Consider the following 17937-nt stretch of genomic DNA (forward strand, 5'->3'; position numbering starts at 1 on the left):
TGGAGATTCATCGGTAAGGTATTCACTTACCTGAAATATTTGTTTCAAAGAGAAAAGGGCCCGTCTCAGCTCCCGTCCACTGGAGTTGTAGAGTTTTTCTGAAATAAGGAACAACAAAAAAATCCCAACATTAATAAGACTGCCAAAATGAGATGGAGTTAGAGAGGAGCTGGTGAGGAATGGTCGCAGTGTCCATTTACTACGCAGTACATTCCTCTTAGACAAACCAACCTTTTTTTCATAGATATAATACCTGTCCATCACATAGCACAAATAAAATGACTTAATTATTCATGGCCTGAGTGAAATTTCCCAGAGGAATTTTAGGAAAGGTCAGTAGAAAATGAGACTAGGGGGATTTTTCAAGTGTAATTGTGTCTATCTAACTTTCTTTCATTTTAAGTTAAATTTAGAGCCTGTGAAAGGTACTGGACTGACAGCAATGAAGATTTCACAGCAGCTGCACTGCAAACTTCCCCACACTGCCCCAAAAATGAGCCTCAATCCTGTCCTGGAAGGATTACTTTTAAGGAACGAGAGTGGACTTCAGTCCTCATACCTATGCAGTCTTTGACCATTGTTCTATGATGGCCAATGATCGTGCTAACTAGTGCCAGCTTTATGATTTGAAAAATCTAATAAATCTAAATCACTCAGATCCCTCATTTTATGCAGACTACTATCAAGTGGTATCAGAGTAGCAGCCGTGTTAGTCTGTATTCGCAAAAAGAAAAGGAGTACTTGTGGCACCTTAGAGACTAACAAATTTATTAGAGCATAAGCTTTCGTGAGCTACAGCTCACTTCATCGGATGCAGCCGATGAAGTGAGCCGTAGCTCACGAAAGCTTATGCTCTAATAAATTTGTTAGTCTCTAAGGTGCCACAAGTACTCCTTTTCTTTTTATCAAGTGGTAGTAAGCTTAGATCGCTACCAATCTATCTACATTTGAACTAGTGACTTAGAAGTAAAAGTATCCACATCCCTATTATCAGTCCTTGAGCCACTGAATCCCCACTGTTCCTCTGATATTCTTGTTAACTGCTGGAATTAACCTACCTTGCTTGTCACCATGAAAGGTTTTCCTCCTTTCCCCCCCCTGCTGCTAGTGATGGCTTATCTTAAGTGATCACTCTCCTTACAGTTTCAGAGTAGCAGCCGTGTTAGTCTGTATTCGCAAAAAGAAAAAGAGTACCCGTGGCACCTTAGAGACTAACAAATTTATTAGAGCATAAGCTTTCGTGAGCTACAGCTCACTTCATCGGATGCATTTGGTGGAAAAAGCAGAGGAGAGATTTATATACACACACACACACAGAGAACATGAAACAATGGAGCCCCGACCTGGGGTATTCTATCTGCTACCCAAGATCCATAAACCTGGAAATCCTGGACGCCCCATCATCTCAGGCATTGGCACCCTGACAGCAGGATTGTCTGGCTATGTAGACTCCCTTCTCAGGCCCTTCGTTACCAGCACTCCCAACTATCTTCGAGACACCACTGACTTCCTGAGGAAACTACAGTCCATTGGTGATCTTCCTAAAAACACCATCCTAGCCACTATGGATGTAGAAGCCCTCTACACCAACATTCTACACAAAGATGGGCTACAAGCCGTCAGGAACAGTATCCCCGATACTGTCACGGCTAACCTGGTGGCTGAACTTTGTGACTTTGTCCTGACCCATAACTATTTCACATTTGGTGACAATGTATACCTTCAAATCAGCGGCACTGCGATGGGTACCCGCATGGCCCCACAGTATGCCAACATTTTTATGGCTGACTTAGAACAACGCTTCCTCAGCTCTCGTCCCCTAATGCCCCTACTCTACTTGCGCTACATTGATGACATCTTCATCATCTGGACCCATGGAAAAGAAGCTCTTGAGGAATTCCACCATGATTTCAACAATTTCCATCCCACCATCAACCTCAGCCTGGACCAGTCCACACAAGAGATCCACTTCCTGGACACTACGGTGCTAATAAGCGATGGTCACATAAACACCACCCTATATCGGAAACCTACTGACCGCTATTCCTACCTACATGCCTCTAGCTTTCATCCAGATCATACCACTCGATCCATTGTCTACAACCAAGCGCTACGATATAACCGCATTTGCTCCAACCCCTCAGACAGAGACAAACACCTACAAGATCTCTATCATGCATTCCTACAACTACACTACCCACCTGCTGAAGTGAAGAAACAGATTGACAGAGCCAGAAGAGTACCCAGAAGTCACCTACTACAGGACAGGCCCAACAAAGAAAAGAACAGAACGCCACTAGCCATCACCTTCAGCCCCCAACTAAAACCTCTCCAACGCATCATCAAGGATCTACAACCTATCCTGAAGGACGACCCATCACTCTCACAGATCTTGGGAGACAGACCAGTCCTTGCTTACAGACAGCCCCCCAATCTGAAGCAAATACTCACCAGCAACCACACACCACACAACAGAACCACTAACCCAGGAACCTATCCTTGCAACAAAGCCCGTTGCCAACTCTGTCCACATATCTATTCAGGGGATACCATCATAGGGCCTAATCACATCAGCCACACTATCAGAGGCTCGTTCACCTGCGCATCTACCAATGTGATATATGCCATCATGTGCCAGCAATGCCCCTCTGCCATGTACATTGGCCAAACTGGACAGTCTCTACGTAAAAGAATGAATGGACACAAATCAGACGTCAAGAATTATAACATTCAAAAACCAGTTGGAGAACACTTCAATCTCTCTGGTCACTCGATCACAGACCTAAGAGTGGCTATCCTTCAACAAAAAAGCTTCAAAAACAGACTCCAATGAGAGACTGCTGAATTGGAATTAATTTGCAAACTGGATACAATTAACTTAGGCTTGAATAGAGACTGGGAATGGATGAGTCATTACACAAAGTAAAACTATTTCCCCATGGTATTTCTCCCTCCCACCCCACCCCCCACTGTTCCTCTGATATTCTTGTTAACTGCTGGAATTAGCCTACCTTGCTTGTCACCATGAAAGGTTTTCCTCCTTTCCCCCCCCTGCTGCTGGTGATGGCTTATCTTAAGTGATCACTCTCCTTACAGTGTGTATGATAAACCCATTGTTTCATGTTCTCTGTGTGTGTGTGTGTATATATAAATCTCTCCTCTGCTTTTTCCACCAAATGCATCCGATGAAGTGAGCTGTAGCTCACGAAAGCTTATGCTCTAATAAATTTGTTAGTTTCTAAGGTGCCACGGGTACTCCTTTTCTTTTCTCCTTACAGTGTGTATGATAAACCCATTGTTTCATGTTCTTTGTGTGTGTGTATATAAATCTCTCCTCTGTTTTTTCCACCAAATGCATCCGATGAAGTGAGCTGTAGCTCACGAAAGCTTATGCTCTAATAAATTTGTTAGTCTCTAAGGTGCCACAAGTACTCCTTTTCTTTTTGTGAATCCCCAAGATGTTCATTTCCTGTGTTCTCATTTTTTGTAATTGGAATACCTTTCAGCAATTGCAATGTATGTGAGGATATTTAATATCAGAAATAGCTGCACAGTTTGTTCTGAGCATAATTCAGAACAATGTTTTCTCCCTTATATATATCTCAATATTTCTCTCTCTCTCTCTCTCTCTCTATACACACAAGTATATATAAATGCATAGTCACAGAAGAATAATGAAAAGTGGAAAAAGTCATGAATTTTAGATGTATTCATAGATTCATAGATATTAAGGTCAGAAGGGATCATTATGATTATCTAGTCTGACCTCCTGCACAATGCAGGCCACAGAATCTCACCCACCCACTCCTGCAATAAACCTCTCACCTATGTCTGAACTATTGAAGTCCTCAAATCGTGGTTTAAAGACTTCAAGGTGCAGAGAATCCTCCAGCAAGTGACCCATGTCCCATGCTACAGAGGAAGGCAAAAAAACCCCAGGGCCTCTTCCAATCTGCCCTGAAGGAAAATTCCTTCCCTACCCCAAATATGGCGATATGTGTGTATTGAATTAACATATTATGAAGGCAATTAACAAGAGAAATCAACTTCTTCTGGTGACCTTTCAGGATGCTCTTAGCCTCTCCCACAAGGTATCACATGGAGCATAGGAGCCTAGTCCTGCAAAGGATGGGTATGAAGGATGCTCAATAGCTTTAAAGAGGCACTCAGAGGCTCACGGGATCAAGGATAAAGTGACTGCAGACTGTGGATGTTCCTGTATGGCAAGATGACACACCATCAGCCAAGTATGTGGAACTGACTTAAATAAATTCTCCTCTCCCCCTCCCCCCCCCACACTTCCCTTTGCATATTTTTGTACTACACTAAATACTGTACAAAATTCAATAGCCACATTTTCTTTTCCTCTTTCTGGGAAGGACGCAGAAAAAATAGGCATTTGGGATTTCTTACATTTTTGCTCAGAGACTTTCCTTTTTCCACATTACTCTAAGAAACTTAATTTGAGAAGACCTGAGGGTTAATGTGAATAAACACCTTCTAGTCCCAACAGTCTCATCCAATCAGAAAATATAACTTCAGCAGTTGTTTATAAGCCTCATAAAGCATTTTGGTCATCCCAAACTGTCTTTGGCTTTGAAGGCAGAACGTGTAGAACTGACCCAACTATTACAGCTGTTACAACCATTCCTCTTCCTTGTAGAGTTTATGGATTTCTGACAAAAACCCTGGAGGAAGGGATTTCACTTAAAACCATAAACTGCAATCTTTAATTATTCTATCTTAAAAATGTACTGGCATGTATAAGCAGATGACATTTCTTGGCTTGATAAAGAGGAGTCTTGTCAGGAAAGCTTAAAGAATAATAGGGATTTTTTTAAGATCTTGTTTGTTGACTTCACATACTATATAGCACAAAACTATTTCTCTGTGAAATATATCTCCATCTGGCATTTGTTATAACTAATTTCCCTCCATTCATATAAGTCACTGGCATCGCAGAGACCCTCCAAATGAGGCAATGCAGCATCATCCTAATTAAGAGAGGCACCATTTCTTGTAGTGTTGGCAACTTTGTACATAAATATAAACATTTTAAACAATGTCACCTGTGGGCCCTTCCTTACACAAAAGCAATTATTGCCACAGCCTGCAGTAAATAATAATCATGTATTGTTATGATACTACAATGGTTGCTGCCTCCATTGATGCATGCAATTTTTGGTAGTTCTCTGAGAAGAATAAAGTTGAACTATTTACTTGAGTTCTTTTGTTTTCTCTTTTCACAGATGTGTTGTAAAAAAATCCATGGCTCAAGGATAGACAATGTGTCTCTCAGTTGTTCATATGAGACAGAAGTCTGTAACTTCACTTCTGAAAATACACCACTTGAGCTAAAGGAGGCTCACCAATAGTTTCTAGTAGTATTAAGGCTTATAGCAGAGGCAGCCAGCTACCACAGGGCAACATAATCAAACACTTGAACAGATCTGACTCCACTTAGAGGGGAATAACAATACATATTAGATGTGAGCCAGCATGTTGCACCAGCCATGTGTAGCAAACTGGAGAAAAAAAACCCAATTAATGTTCACAGTTCTCTTCACATATTAAGATGAGCTTGTGTATTTAAACGGATGTAACCTATTCACTCACAATTCCAACTGCTACAGTTTATTCGGGCTAATTTTTATATGCCTGGGCAATACATGGATCTTCTCAAGACTTGGCTCCACCGAGGAATCATGAAAAATCAGAAACATTTACAGACCCATAATCCAGAAGGTAAGTGAAATACTCATATCTTTAAGAGTTATGCTACATTAGAAAATGTCATGGATTGATTTCTGCATGAAGTAAGGGTGTAATTCACCCTAAGCAGAGAACTCTGTATAAGGCAAGCTTTTCTTTTCCTTGTGGTACTATGCTATTTTTTTCAAGATACACAGAAATTTATCTACAATATAAACATTTAGGGCTATATACAGCCCTCAAGGCATGGTAGAACGCCTATAAATGTCAAAAGCAATGCGAATTCCACATGTGAATTAACAGCGTGTTTTGATGCTTATCCCATAAGCTTCATATATGAACGGAGACAGTGCAAACATTAAACATTAAACTGACAGCAGGATTTGAAAATCAAGAATAATTAATTGCAGTAATCTCCCTTTGTGTGGTAAACCAGGAATGAAATGCATATTTTTTTACAGCGCTTTCATAAGAATACCAAAGATAATTAAGAAACAAGATAGCAAAAGCTATCTAACAAAACACCCAGGTCACATGGATTGTAATGAACTTGCTACTGTGATATATAATCCCTCTACCCCTCTACTGGACAGACTCAGAAATACTCAGCTCTGTGTTTGAATGAGTGTGTCATAATTCAGCCAACTGCTGAGAAGAGTCTCCTTTAACTGAAGTGATAGGTGCCTATATTTCTGGAACAGAAGCATCCAAATTGTATCCCCGTTGCTACCGCTAACTTCTAAGAGGGTCATGCTGACAGCTTTAAAGTCCTAGCTGGCCACTGGTTTGCTATCATATAAAATATTCAATATATAAACACCAACTGTTAACAGGAGACAAGAAGACAGCTTTTGTTTGGAGTCTGCTCTGTTAGTAGCCAGTCAAACAATCTTCTTTGAAAGAACACGGTTTAGTTGAGGATACATACCAGGCAACATTGGCTAGTAGGGTTAAGGAATATCTTCACTTAAAAGAAAATCCTTGCAAGCTTATGTGAGAGCTGGATCTTGGCTGACACACCAGGGATTGAACCATGGACCCTCCAGAGCTAAAAGAGTGAGCTTGCTACACATTGAATTAATATGCCAAGACGAAAACCGAAGGCTGTAACAGACTCATATCCTCCACAGACTGAGCACAGAAAGGGATCTCATATATTTAGGAACCACAATACCATTAAAATTAAATAAGATTAATTAAGAGCAATAGACACAGTCAGAGGTCTCAAACTCCCTAAATATTAATAGTGCATTTCTGATGCTTATATGGTAATGATTTGCAAAATTGCTTTTAGTTCCTAAATAAAAGAAAGAGCTCGTGGAGGTTCGGAAAGTCAAGATTTTATTAAAGACATTCATCGTGGAGTGATCATATTCAGTAGTTTTTGTCAGCTATTACCACTAGATGGCAGGGATTATTTTTTAAGGGAGAGGAGGCACTATCTGTTAGAGGTCTGCTTGGGCCCAATTTTAAAGCCCGACCTGAACCTGACTAGACCACAGAGAATACGAACCCAAACCACATCCGAGAGTTTCATGCTGTTTTCATTACTGACCCAGGGAAAAAAACAAGGAAGGAAGGACTCTCTGGCTTAAAATTGCAAACAAAAGGGTAAGGGATGGCAGAACTCAGGGGGTAGCGGGGAGTGGGAGATAGCACCACTCAATGGAAATATTGTGAGGCCTGATATGTTTCTGTCCACATGCATCACACTTGCGGGGATGAGGGAGAAGTGGGACCTGTAAGGGCTGGAACAGCACCAGGACTGGACTTGGGAGTAGGAACTGGGATGAATGGTGCCCCAAGACCAGCAGAGGTGGTAAAATGGGGGCTGAGGTGCATCCTGAGAGACAACAGGAGGCCCCAGGAGGGAGCAGAGGGGAGCAAGGGGGAAACTGAGAGGAAGACAGGGCAGCGAGGGAGATGCGGGAGACCCCGGAACAGGAATGACTCTTGCAGAGCCTATCCCATCCCTGCCTCCCCCAACACCTGTACCTGGCTCCTGCTCCCTGCAGGGAGCTCAGCCACCTGGGTAGCCCTGCTACCCAGCTCTGCTTGGGCTCCCAAAGGTTCCAGTCCCCGTGATCCTGTCTGGTCCCAGCTATAGCATCCCTGGATTCTTCCACCAAATGCCACCACCTGCCAGCTTGGAGGACGCTCTTCAGCCAGAGAGAGAAAGGGGCCACCTTGGCTCCCCTGGCACCTGAACCCTGCCCACCCTGCTTCGTATTCCCCAGCCTAATCCTGGGCAAGGCAGTGGCTGCTCCAATCACTCTGGGTCACATTCTCAGCCCCCACAATAATTCTATTGCCAGGAGGATTATTATCTATTATCTATTATCCCCCACCACTCCTGAGTGTCAGTGCCCTGCATGGGGAGCCAGTCCTGGGCCAGATGTTCCCTCCTTGGCTGCAGAGCATACTCTAAGTCAGCAAGTGCTGGTGCTAGACCCTGGTGGGGGGCACTTGGCAGCGGGTCAGCGAGCCAGAGATGCTGCAACTGCAACCAGGCAGGGAAGCACAAGGCCCAAAGCCACCAGGAGCCCATCGGAGAAATTGGAACTTGGTGATGTCAGGAGCTGGATAGCAGGGCCGCCTGAACAGCAGAGCCATCCACAGGGACCAGAACCAAGGGACCAATAAGGGGAACTGGCGACAGGATGGGCTCTCCAAGCAGTCACACCCTGCTTCCCTGGGTCTCCCCCAGCTCCTCCGCTGCCCATACCTTCCTCCCCGTCCCCCCCAAGTCACTCCTGGAGCCTCTCACTGCTTCCCCTCCCCGTATGCTTCTCAGGCCCCCCATTCAAAGTCAGCTACCCGAGCCAAGCCCAAATGTATACTACATAAATTACACCCAGCACAACCCCAACACTTGTAGTGGGGTCCCATCAGGTTGCAAGGGTCTACTCTTGTCTTTTCCACTATAGCTTTCCTTTGATACTACAGTTTGGAGTACTAAACTGCTAAATGAGTTTAGTTTCCCCACCCGAGAACTTAGCAGAATCTATGTCATGGAGAGAAAATAAAAAATATTCAAGTTACCAAAAAGCAGCATTGCCAAGCCCAACCCCAAATGTTAAAAATCATGAGATTGGCTTAAAAATAATGAGATTTTTAAATATTAATTTTGGTTTCCTTTCATTTGCCTTCCGGGTTTATTTATTTATTTATTTAAAATATTGTAGGGTGGCACTTGAGCCATGTTTCAAGCTTCTCTCTGTTAACATGAGCACTAGAAACTTATTTTTAAAATGAAAGAGGAGATTCTCAGCTAATCAGGTGTCTCCAGAAGCTGAATCTTTAAATAAAACATCACATATTGCAAGACTTGTGCTAAAACCAGTAGAGTTGGCAACACTGGGTCCTTATCTTCAGCATCAGTATGCTAAGAAAGAGCCATACGGTACAGAAGCAAACTAGTATTTCACCCATCCCCTCTAAAACACAGGGTTATTTTAAAACAGCTTTCCTAGACCAAAAGTGAAACCAGTGAAAGTGGTTTTCTCTCAGGAAAACACAAACATCAGTGGATCATTGTAAAGAGAACTCTGGTGATCGAGTCTGCAATTAGCATATTTTACACTGAGAGAGAGCTCCGGAAGGTTTTCGTGCATGACCTTCAAAGGCTTTTTGTTGTAGCATGAAAGGGTTTCATTCTTTTTCCTTTTCGGTGTTCTGAGAAAAATAAAATAAAATAAAATAAAATAAAATAAAATAAAAGTAGTAATTTGCCTCTATGTCAGAAGTTCTCAAACTTCATTGCACCATGACCCCCTTCTGACAACAAAAATTACTACACAGCCTCAGGAGCAGGGACCGAAGCCTAAGCCCACCCAAGCCCCACTGTACTAGGTCGGGGATGGCGGGGCGGGGGGGGAGGGGAGCAAAGCCCAAGCCCCACCGCTACAGGCAGGGGCCAAAGCTGAAGCTCAAGGGCTTCAGCCCCAAGCAGGGGACTTGTAAGCCCTTGAGAGCTTCAGCTTTGGCCCTGGGCAGTGGGGCTCAAGCTTCAGCCCTGGGCCCCAGCATGTCTAAAGCCAACCCTGGTGACCCCATTAAAATGGGGTTGCAACCCACTTTGGGGTCCTGACCCACGGTTTGAGAACCGCCGCTCTATGTCATTAATAAAATCTTCCATTTTCCTTAGCATTCGCTAGGAAAATCACATTTTTATTCACAAATTTTAAAAAAATACCTTGGATAAACATAGTCCCAAGTGTAATGGCTGATCTCTGACCAGGGAAGTACACAACTCCTCCCTTCCCTGTCCATCACACCAGCTGAATTAGTCCCTGGGGTAGAGTAATTTATGAAACATCAGCCTTTTGGGTTATTGGCAAAAGGCAAGCGACACCTGGCTGAGCACAAATGGGAGTTACTCTGCTTCATTTGTTCCTAACTGAATTACCTCCACATTTCCCATCCATGCCCCTCTTCTCCGAACTCTGATTTCAGAGATGAAACATCTTTCATTATAGAAACATACTACACTCTACATTACATTACATTACATTACCAGGGTCCACAGCGTTGACTCAATAAAGGACATTTGAAATAGCTCCTGCTAGTCCTTGGTAAAATCTCTGTGCATGAGGTAAGAGTAGCAATATTCTCTGGCCTCCATAAAACGCCAAAAATCTGGCCACCACTTAATTTAAAAATATTATTTCCGAACTAAAGCAATGAACAACCTGAATATCTGAGAAATACATGTATTATCTACACCTTCATTGGCAGCTAAACACTCTACTGGAATTAAAGGGAACAATTTGAATTTTTCCACAGAAAGAAGAGAGAAAAAAAGAAGTCGGGCAATTTTTCTTTTATAGTAGGGAAAACTTAAGTCTTGCTGTGAGAGCTGAGTACCATATACATATAAAGCCTGATTCACCACCATGCGACTCCAGTTTTACACCAGTGTAATTCCACTTGAATCAATAGCAGTACACAAGCACAAAAGTGGAGTGAATCGGGCCCATGCATCCAATCCTGAAGTGCTTCCACAGGCAACATTCAAATTGACTTCAACAGACTACTGGATTGGGCCCATGGGTGCAAACAGATTCTCAGATCCATAAATTTACTGTATAAAACACTAATTAGTGCAACGTGCTATTCTTTCATTGTATGTCAGACAAATTAAAGTGGCGCTCTAAGAAAAGACTTGTGATGATGCCAAAAAAGGGGCTTTCTTCTTAGTTTTGTTTTTGTCCACAAAAGCCAATAATAAATCTGTTGGCAAGACAATACCCTTTCCTTTTACTCTCAGACCCCTACAAAATATATCATTTCAAGAGGGAAATTATTCACAGGCACATTGCCCACTGTTACATTAAAATAATTGCTGCTTCTGTTGAGGATACTTAGTTTTGTATATTACAAATCTTGGATATCTTTATCTAATCTGATTATCTATATATAAATTAATAAATTATTACACACCCATTTGTTTCAGAGTAGCAGCCGTGTTAGTCTGTATTCGCAAAAAGAAAAGGAGTACTTGTGGCACCTTAGAGACTAACAAATTTATTAGAGCATAAGCTTTCGTGAGCTACAGCTCACTTCATCGGATGCATTTGGTGGAAAAAACAGGAGAGATTTATATACACACACAGAGAACATGAAACAATGGGTTTATCATACACACTGTAAGGAGAGTGATCACTGAAGATAAGCCATCACCAGCAGCGGGGGGGGGGGGAAAGGAGGAAAACCTTTCATGGTGACAAGCAAGGTAGGCTAATTCCAGCAGTTAACAAGAATATCAGAGGAACAGTGGGGGGTGGGGTGGGAGGGAGAAATACCATGGGGAAATAGTTTTACTTTGTGTAATGACTCATCCATTCCCAGTCTCCATTCAAGCTTAAGTTAATTGTATCCAGTTTGCAAATTAATTCCAATTCAGCAGTCTCTAGTTGGAGTCTGTTTTTGAAGCTTTTTTGTTGAAGGATAGCCACTCTTAGGTCTGTGATCGAGTGACCAGAGAGATTGAAGTGTTCTCCAACTGGTTTTTGAATGTTATAATTCTTGACGTCTGATTTGTGTCCATTCATTCTTTTACGTAGAGACTGTCCAGTTTGGCCAATGTACATGGCAGAGGGGCATTGCTGGCACATGATGGCATATATCACATTGGTAGATGCGCAGGTGAACGAGCCTCTGATACTGTGTCTGATGTGATTAGGCCCTATGATAGTATCCCCTGAATAGATATGTGGACAGAGTTGGCAACGGGCTTTATTGCAAGGATAGGTTCCTGGGTTAGTGGTTCTGTTGTGTGGTGTGTGGTTGCTGGTGAGTATTTGCTTCAGATTGGGGGGCTGTCTGTAAGCAAGGACTGGTCTGTCTCCCAAGATCTGTGAGAGTGATGGGTCGTCCTTCAGGATAGGTTGTAGATCCTTGATGATGCGTTGGAGAGGTTTTAGTTGGGGGCTGAAGGTGATGGCTAGTGGCGTTCTGTTCTTTTCTTTGTTGGGCCTGTCCTGTAGTAGGTGACTTCTGGGTACTCTTCTGGCTCTGTCAATCTGTTTCTTCACTTCAGCAGGTGGGTAGTGTAGTTGTAGGAATGCATGATAGAGATCTTGTAGGTGTTTGTCTCTGTCTGAGGGGTTGGAGCAAATGCGGTTATATCGTAGCGCTTGGCTGTAGACAATGGATCGAGTGGTATGATCTGGATGAAAGCTAGAGGCATGTAGGTAGGAATAGCGGTCAGTAGGTTTCCGATATAGGGTGGTGTTTATGTGACCATCGCTTATTAGCACCGTAGTGTCCAGGAAGTGGATCTCTTGTGTGGACTGGTCCAGGCTGAGGTTGATGGTGGGATGGAAATTGTTGAAATCATGGTGGAATTCCTCAAGAGCTTCTTTTCCATGGGTCCAGATGATGAAGATGTCATCAATATAGCGCAAGTAGAGTAGGGGCATTAGGGGACGAGAGCTGAGGAAGCGTTGTTCTAAGTCAGCCATAAAAATGTTGGCATACTGTGGGGCCATACGGGTTAGTCTCTAAGGTGCCACAAGTACACCCATTTGTGTAATATTTGTAGTTAGTGAATTTAAGATTTATAGTGTCTCATTAATCCAACAGTAAATGACTAGTATTTGGTGAGGAAATGCAAGTTTTTTGACAATAAAGTATGGACTGATGAAAAACAACAGGCCAAGAACAAATTATAGTAACTCTCTTCGAGCCCACGTTGCTGCCAACACTGATTGATTCCAAAGAATTTTCAGCCTGCTTCACAATGAATGCATGGCAGAGTAACAATGAGAATAAAACCTGCTTCTACTCATTTTCATTCAGACACAAAACAACTGCTTCATTAATTATCAGAGGGACAGTGTCACCTCCTTAGGTAGAGAGGACAGGGATGATAAAAAATCATGATCCATCAGGCCTGGGTACAAGAAATGTTCTCTCTTGGCATCGTTTCCCCAAACGCCAATGGAAACTGTTCTTCAGAGACCCTGTGAAGTGCAGGATCCACAGGTGGGGAGTAGGAGGAGAGATAGCCATCAAGGCAGAATTATAAGCCCCTCCCACGTCACCTTGAAACCCATGCCACCTTTGTGCATATATTAATACTGAACTCTCCCCCATCCCCACAACTCCTTTAGGCCCCTGCAAAAGCCAAGCTGCCAGGGAGCTGATGGTGAATTCAGGGAGCCAGTGCAGACAGAGGGCATTTGCAGATCTTGGGAGAATTTGTGGATTTAGGAGATGGAACCACAGCAGGGATAGGGTGGGCATGGGAAGGGAGAGCTTCACTTTCCATAATACAAGAACTACAGGGCAAATCTACACATCTCATCTCAAGAAATTTTCTCTCTCTGTTATTGGTCTGCAGTCCTCCCACTGAAAGCATCAATTTGGAATAACAGTCTGCTGGGCCTCCCTCAAGGAGACCCCACTGATAGGGATATTCTGTTTTGGGAAGGGAGCCTGTATGTGGAAGGATCTCTGCAAAGCCTTTCAATAGCCTCCCTGGGTTCGGAGAGGCATCCAAAGTAAGAGATGCTTATCCGAAACCCAAAATGTTTGAGGTCTTCCTGAACATTGCTCTTTGTAGGTATTTTTACAATATCAGACAGGGATTGACACAGGGCTACGAGGTCTGCAAATTAAGTTTCACATTAAAAGTAACAAAATTCAACAGAAAGCACATCCATCCTCCAGGAACTGGTGGCCACCTTGATTCCCGCCTCCTATATTACCAACTATGTAAACAGAATGAGGGGATTAAATAATTTGAAGACAGACAGGAATACGAGCAAAGAGAAAGAGCAATAAAGGGATACTGCAAGAGGACAGAAAGAGGAGAAAAATATGGAGCCAGAGGATGAGGGGAAGCAGCTATATCAGGGTAGACAAGGAGAAAAGTTGGGGAGGACAGTACAGAAGAGAGACAAGAGGAGATAGCCATCAAATAGGGGAAATAAATGAGAAGACAGAGAGAGGTAGATGATCCTTGCTGTCAGAAAGCAGCAACTTTTGTGATTCACACACAGGAACTGCTTGTATTAAGATGAATAAATTCAGGAATTGGAAAATGGAGGACAGATAAGGGAGGAGCTGAATCATCTTATCCAAAACTGGAAAGCAAAAGAAGAAAATCTTCACAGGAATGGATCCTTGATCTCTCTACATAATTCCTACACTTCAAAATGGCTGTCACACCACCATAAGAATCAGCACCCCAGGCTCATTACCAATGTACAGAAAAATTAAAGTGATACCTACATGGTCCAATTAGATGTGAAAGATGGATTTTTCCATATATTCTTAGTAACTGGGGTTATCATCTTCCACTTCGGAAGCCTGAAGGGATCAAATCAATCCCTCCTCCAATGATTTCTATCAAATTCCTGCTTATTCTGCCTTACTTTATGTGAGTATACATTTGTCATGGATAAATCAATAGAAAGAGTTCCTTCTTTACAAAGCCCTTTAAATTATTACTCCCCTTCCCTTCCTCCCACACATGCCTCCATACGCATGCTGAACTAGCAGAAAGAACCATTTATAACACTATCCCTAAACACCAAAGCAAATAAATACCAGGGGTTTACAGATTTACAGTAAAAGGATGTGATGAAACACAGTAAGTGTTTATATACTTAAGTGAAATGGGAAGCCTTTGTTTTTCATCTGCTGAGGGTTGGGTGGGGGGGAAGGGGACGTGAAACCTGGAGCTCTCCACGCGTCACTCCTGCACCACACTGAGAATAATGAATAATTTTGCAAACTGACAGCGTAACAACTTCCTTTGAGTATTCCCTCTTCTCATTCACCTTTGCGAACTGAGGTCCTGGTTGCTAGTGGAAAATGGAAGGAAGAAAATTTAAACTGATACCTGTGCTGAGACAGGGCAAGAAGACTGGCTTGGAGAGAGCACTCCTATTTCAGTCCTAGTTTTGTACTCACACCTGAAGTAGAAGTGTTTCTGTGTTCCTTACTCCATGCTGCAGAAGCCTTCAATCTTCTCCTGCTGTTGTTATAGAATAAGTGCAGAGGTGGGAAATGGGCCCAGCATGAAGTGACAATAACAATGGGCTTTGTCCTTAAATGGGTAAGAAAAAACTAGAACTGGACAGTCGAGGTCAGTGTCAATACACTAAGGCAGAACACCATATTGACTTTACCAAAAAAAGCAGCAGCAACAGCCTTGGAACAGTTGTGTGGTTCAAATATGCCATCTGTAAGGAATGATAGGCTTATTCAGATTGGCTCCCGTAGGACAGGCAAACAGAATGCTGGCGGGAGGGGTACATTGCCCAAATGCTCCATGGAGCTGGCTTTTGTGGTTGGACTGCAGCTGATGATCTTTCAAAAGTGATCAGAAGGCCAAAGCCACAAATGAGCCTGTCTTTCTCTGCCAACTGAGGAGTAAGAAGAGCAAGGAGAGTGGTGCACTTTCAGATCTCTTCATCTACTTCAACCCACTGCAGCATTTCTTTGAATTTCCAAACTTCTTCCCCTTCCCACATTCACTTACCATTTCTAGTATTGAAAGCTACAATACAAGGGTTCTTCTTACCAGTTATAATTATCACCGGAGAGTGTGGGCTTGGTTGAGTATGCGTGTGTCTGGGGGAAAGCTGTACGCAAGTAATGAACATTATAACACACTGACAAAACAAAATGGCAAATACATTACTTGTTATGATACTATCTACACCATGAACAACAGAGTACAGCACTGGAATACAGGGAGGCCTTATCTGCTTCAAAACGTCACCATTACTGGAAAACACATTAAAACTTTGCTCACATATTGAACAACTAAGGATTCCCTGCTTATTCAATGGAGTTACACCAGTGATTAATTTGGCCCTGTGATGTGTACTCCTGCAATAATCTATTCATACAGTCCCTTGTCCCTTGAATGCAAAGGAATCAGTACTCTCTTTATGTCTCCAGTGCAGGAGATGGCCGTAGGTTCATTTAAGCTTGGTAATTTAAAAAGAGGGAGATTTTAAAAATATACAAAATTGTGGTAATTGTTCTTTTGAAAACTATGTGAAAGAAAGTGTTTGAGAGGGGAAGAGGCAGTGTGGAGTTAAAGTAACAAGGGCATATATTGTAGCAGGATATTATAGAAAGTGGTGATGGAAAAGAATTAAGAGGTCGTCTTGTTCATCTCCCTAATAATGCAAAATTGTTCCCTAGAGAATAATACAGTAGGAAGGCAGTAGTTATCCTAAAACATGGGTTACATAATTCAGGAGAATGAAGCCAGAGAAAATTGCTTTAAGAAATATAGAACAGCTCACTGTTTTCTTTAGAGATTATTGTAACCAATCTGCAGCTAAAAATATAATTATCCAAAAAACTATGTAAGTCAAGGCAAACCTTTAATGTTTGTTTCAGTTTACAACTCGGTCTCTGAAATGCTGAACTGTACACTAGTATAAGCAAGAGAAATTACATCAGTGCCTCTTGGGTTATGAGAATTTAGCAATCTCATGCTAGATTATTTTTCCGTGTTTCAATTCACTGGGTATTGTGCCAAAATGCTGCCAACTCTTGTTTACTCTATAAATTTACTAAGCCAATGGTGATCTGCAGCTTTAGCATGTTCTCACTAAGAAAATTCAAAACAATCAAGTCACATTTCTGCAGACCTTACAGTTATGATCATATTTTTATTGATGAAGTGAGCTGTAGCTCACAAAAGCTTATGCTCTAATAAATTTGTTAGTCTCTAAGGTGCCACAAGTACTCCTTTTCTTTTTTAAAATACTTTAGTCTCACAACCCAGCTGAACATAATACTCGATAATATAATATGATCAACATCATAGACTGGGGCTGAGAAGAGAGATGACCTAGTAGGAAGGGCGCTAGCCTAGGACTCAGAAGACCCATGTTCAATTCTCTACTCCACCAGACTTCCCGTGAGACCCTAGGCAATTAGATTTTCAACGTATTTATGGTATGATGGTTATATTTAGTATAGCATTCCAGAGATTACTATTTTATAGTGTATTTAATAATATTAAATTAATTTAATAATATTTTGCCTGTAGTCAATCTGTGCCTCTATTCCACAGCTGTAAAATAGGGGTAGTAGTACTCTGCTACTTCTGCATGTTGAGAGGATACATACATTTGAAGATTGTGAGGTGCTCAGACACTAAGGTAATGGGACCATATAAGTACCAATGATGGACAGTAAGGTTTTAGTCAGCTGTATTCCTCTGTAAGTATTCTTATAAAAAATCCAAAACTATTTCACACTAAGAATCAACAGTGAGTATTAACTGAGAGGCTCTGTCAAAAATTTGGAGAAAATATGGGGGCCCTATTCAGGGTGAAATAAACGGCAGCCTCCGAATCTTATTTCTTGCTTAATATTAACCTTATATTATTATTTCCTAATTGAACTATGAAAATATAATAATAAAATAATTCTCTCTCAATATATATAGAGAGAGAGTCTATTCTAATCATGAAAGTCAGAGTTCATTAAAATAATTGCCATCAGTGTCTATCAATATCTATTACAATTGTAAGTTAATTCAAATCTAATTAAACGTAATTAAATATAACTCTAACGATGGCAATTTGGAGATCTAGACAATGGTTCTCAAGCAGGGGCACATGTACTCTGAGGTATTCCGGGGGGTACATAAACTCATCTAGATTTTTGCCTAGTTTTACAACAGGCTACATAAAAAGCACAAGCGAAGTCAGTACAAATTAAATTTCATAGACAATAATTTGT

The 17937-nt window shown here is 41.9% G+C and overlaps 1 protein-coding gene across 5 annotated transcripts in view; it reads right to left on the bottom strand.

Moving 5' to 3' along the window:
- Positions 1 to 17937, bottom strand: part of FHOD3 (formin homology 2 domain containing 3) — a 623525-nt gene that overhangs the window by 316873 nt on the left and 288715 nt on the right. For all 5 annotated transcript variants that reach the window (XM_043508620.1, XM_043508619.1, XM_043508621.1 and 2 more), the window contains exon 4: positions 31 to 98. In XM_043508620.1, the coding sequence (XP_043364555.1) occupies positions 31 to 98 (68 nt within the window). The remainder of the gene's footprint in view (positions 1 to 30; positions 99 to 17937) is intronic.

This window comes from Dermochelys coriacea, chromosome 2 (assembly GCF_009764565.3).
Source record: "Dermochelys coriacea isolate rDerCor1 chromosome 2, rDerCor1.pri.v4, whole genome shotgun sequence".
Classification (NCBI taxonomy): Eukaryota; Metazoa; Chordata; order Testudines; family Dermochelyidae; genus Dermochelys; species Dermochelys coriacea.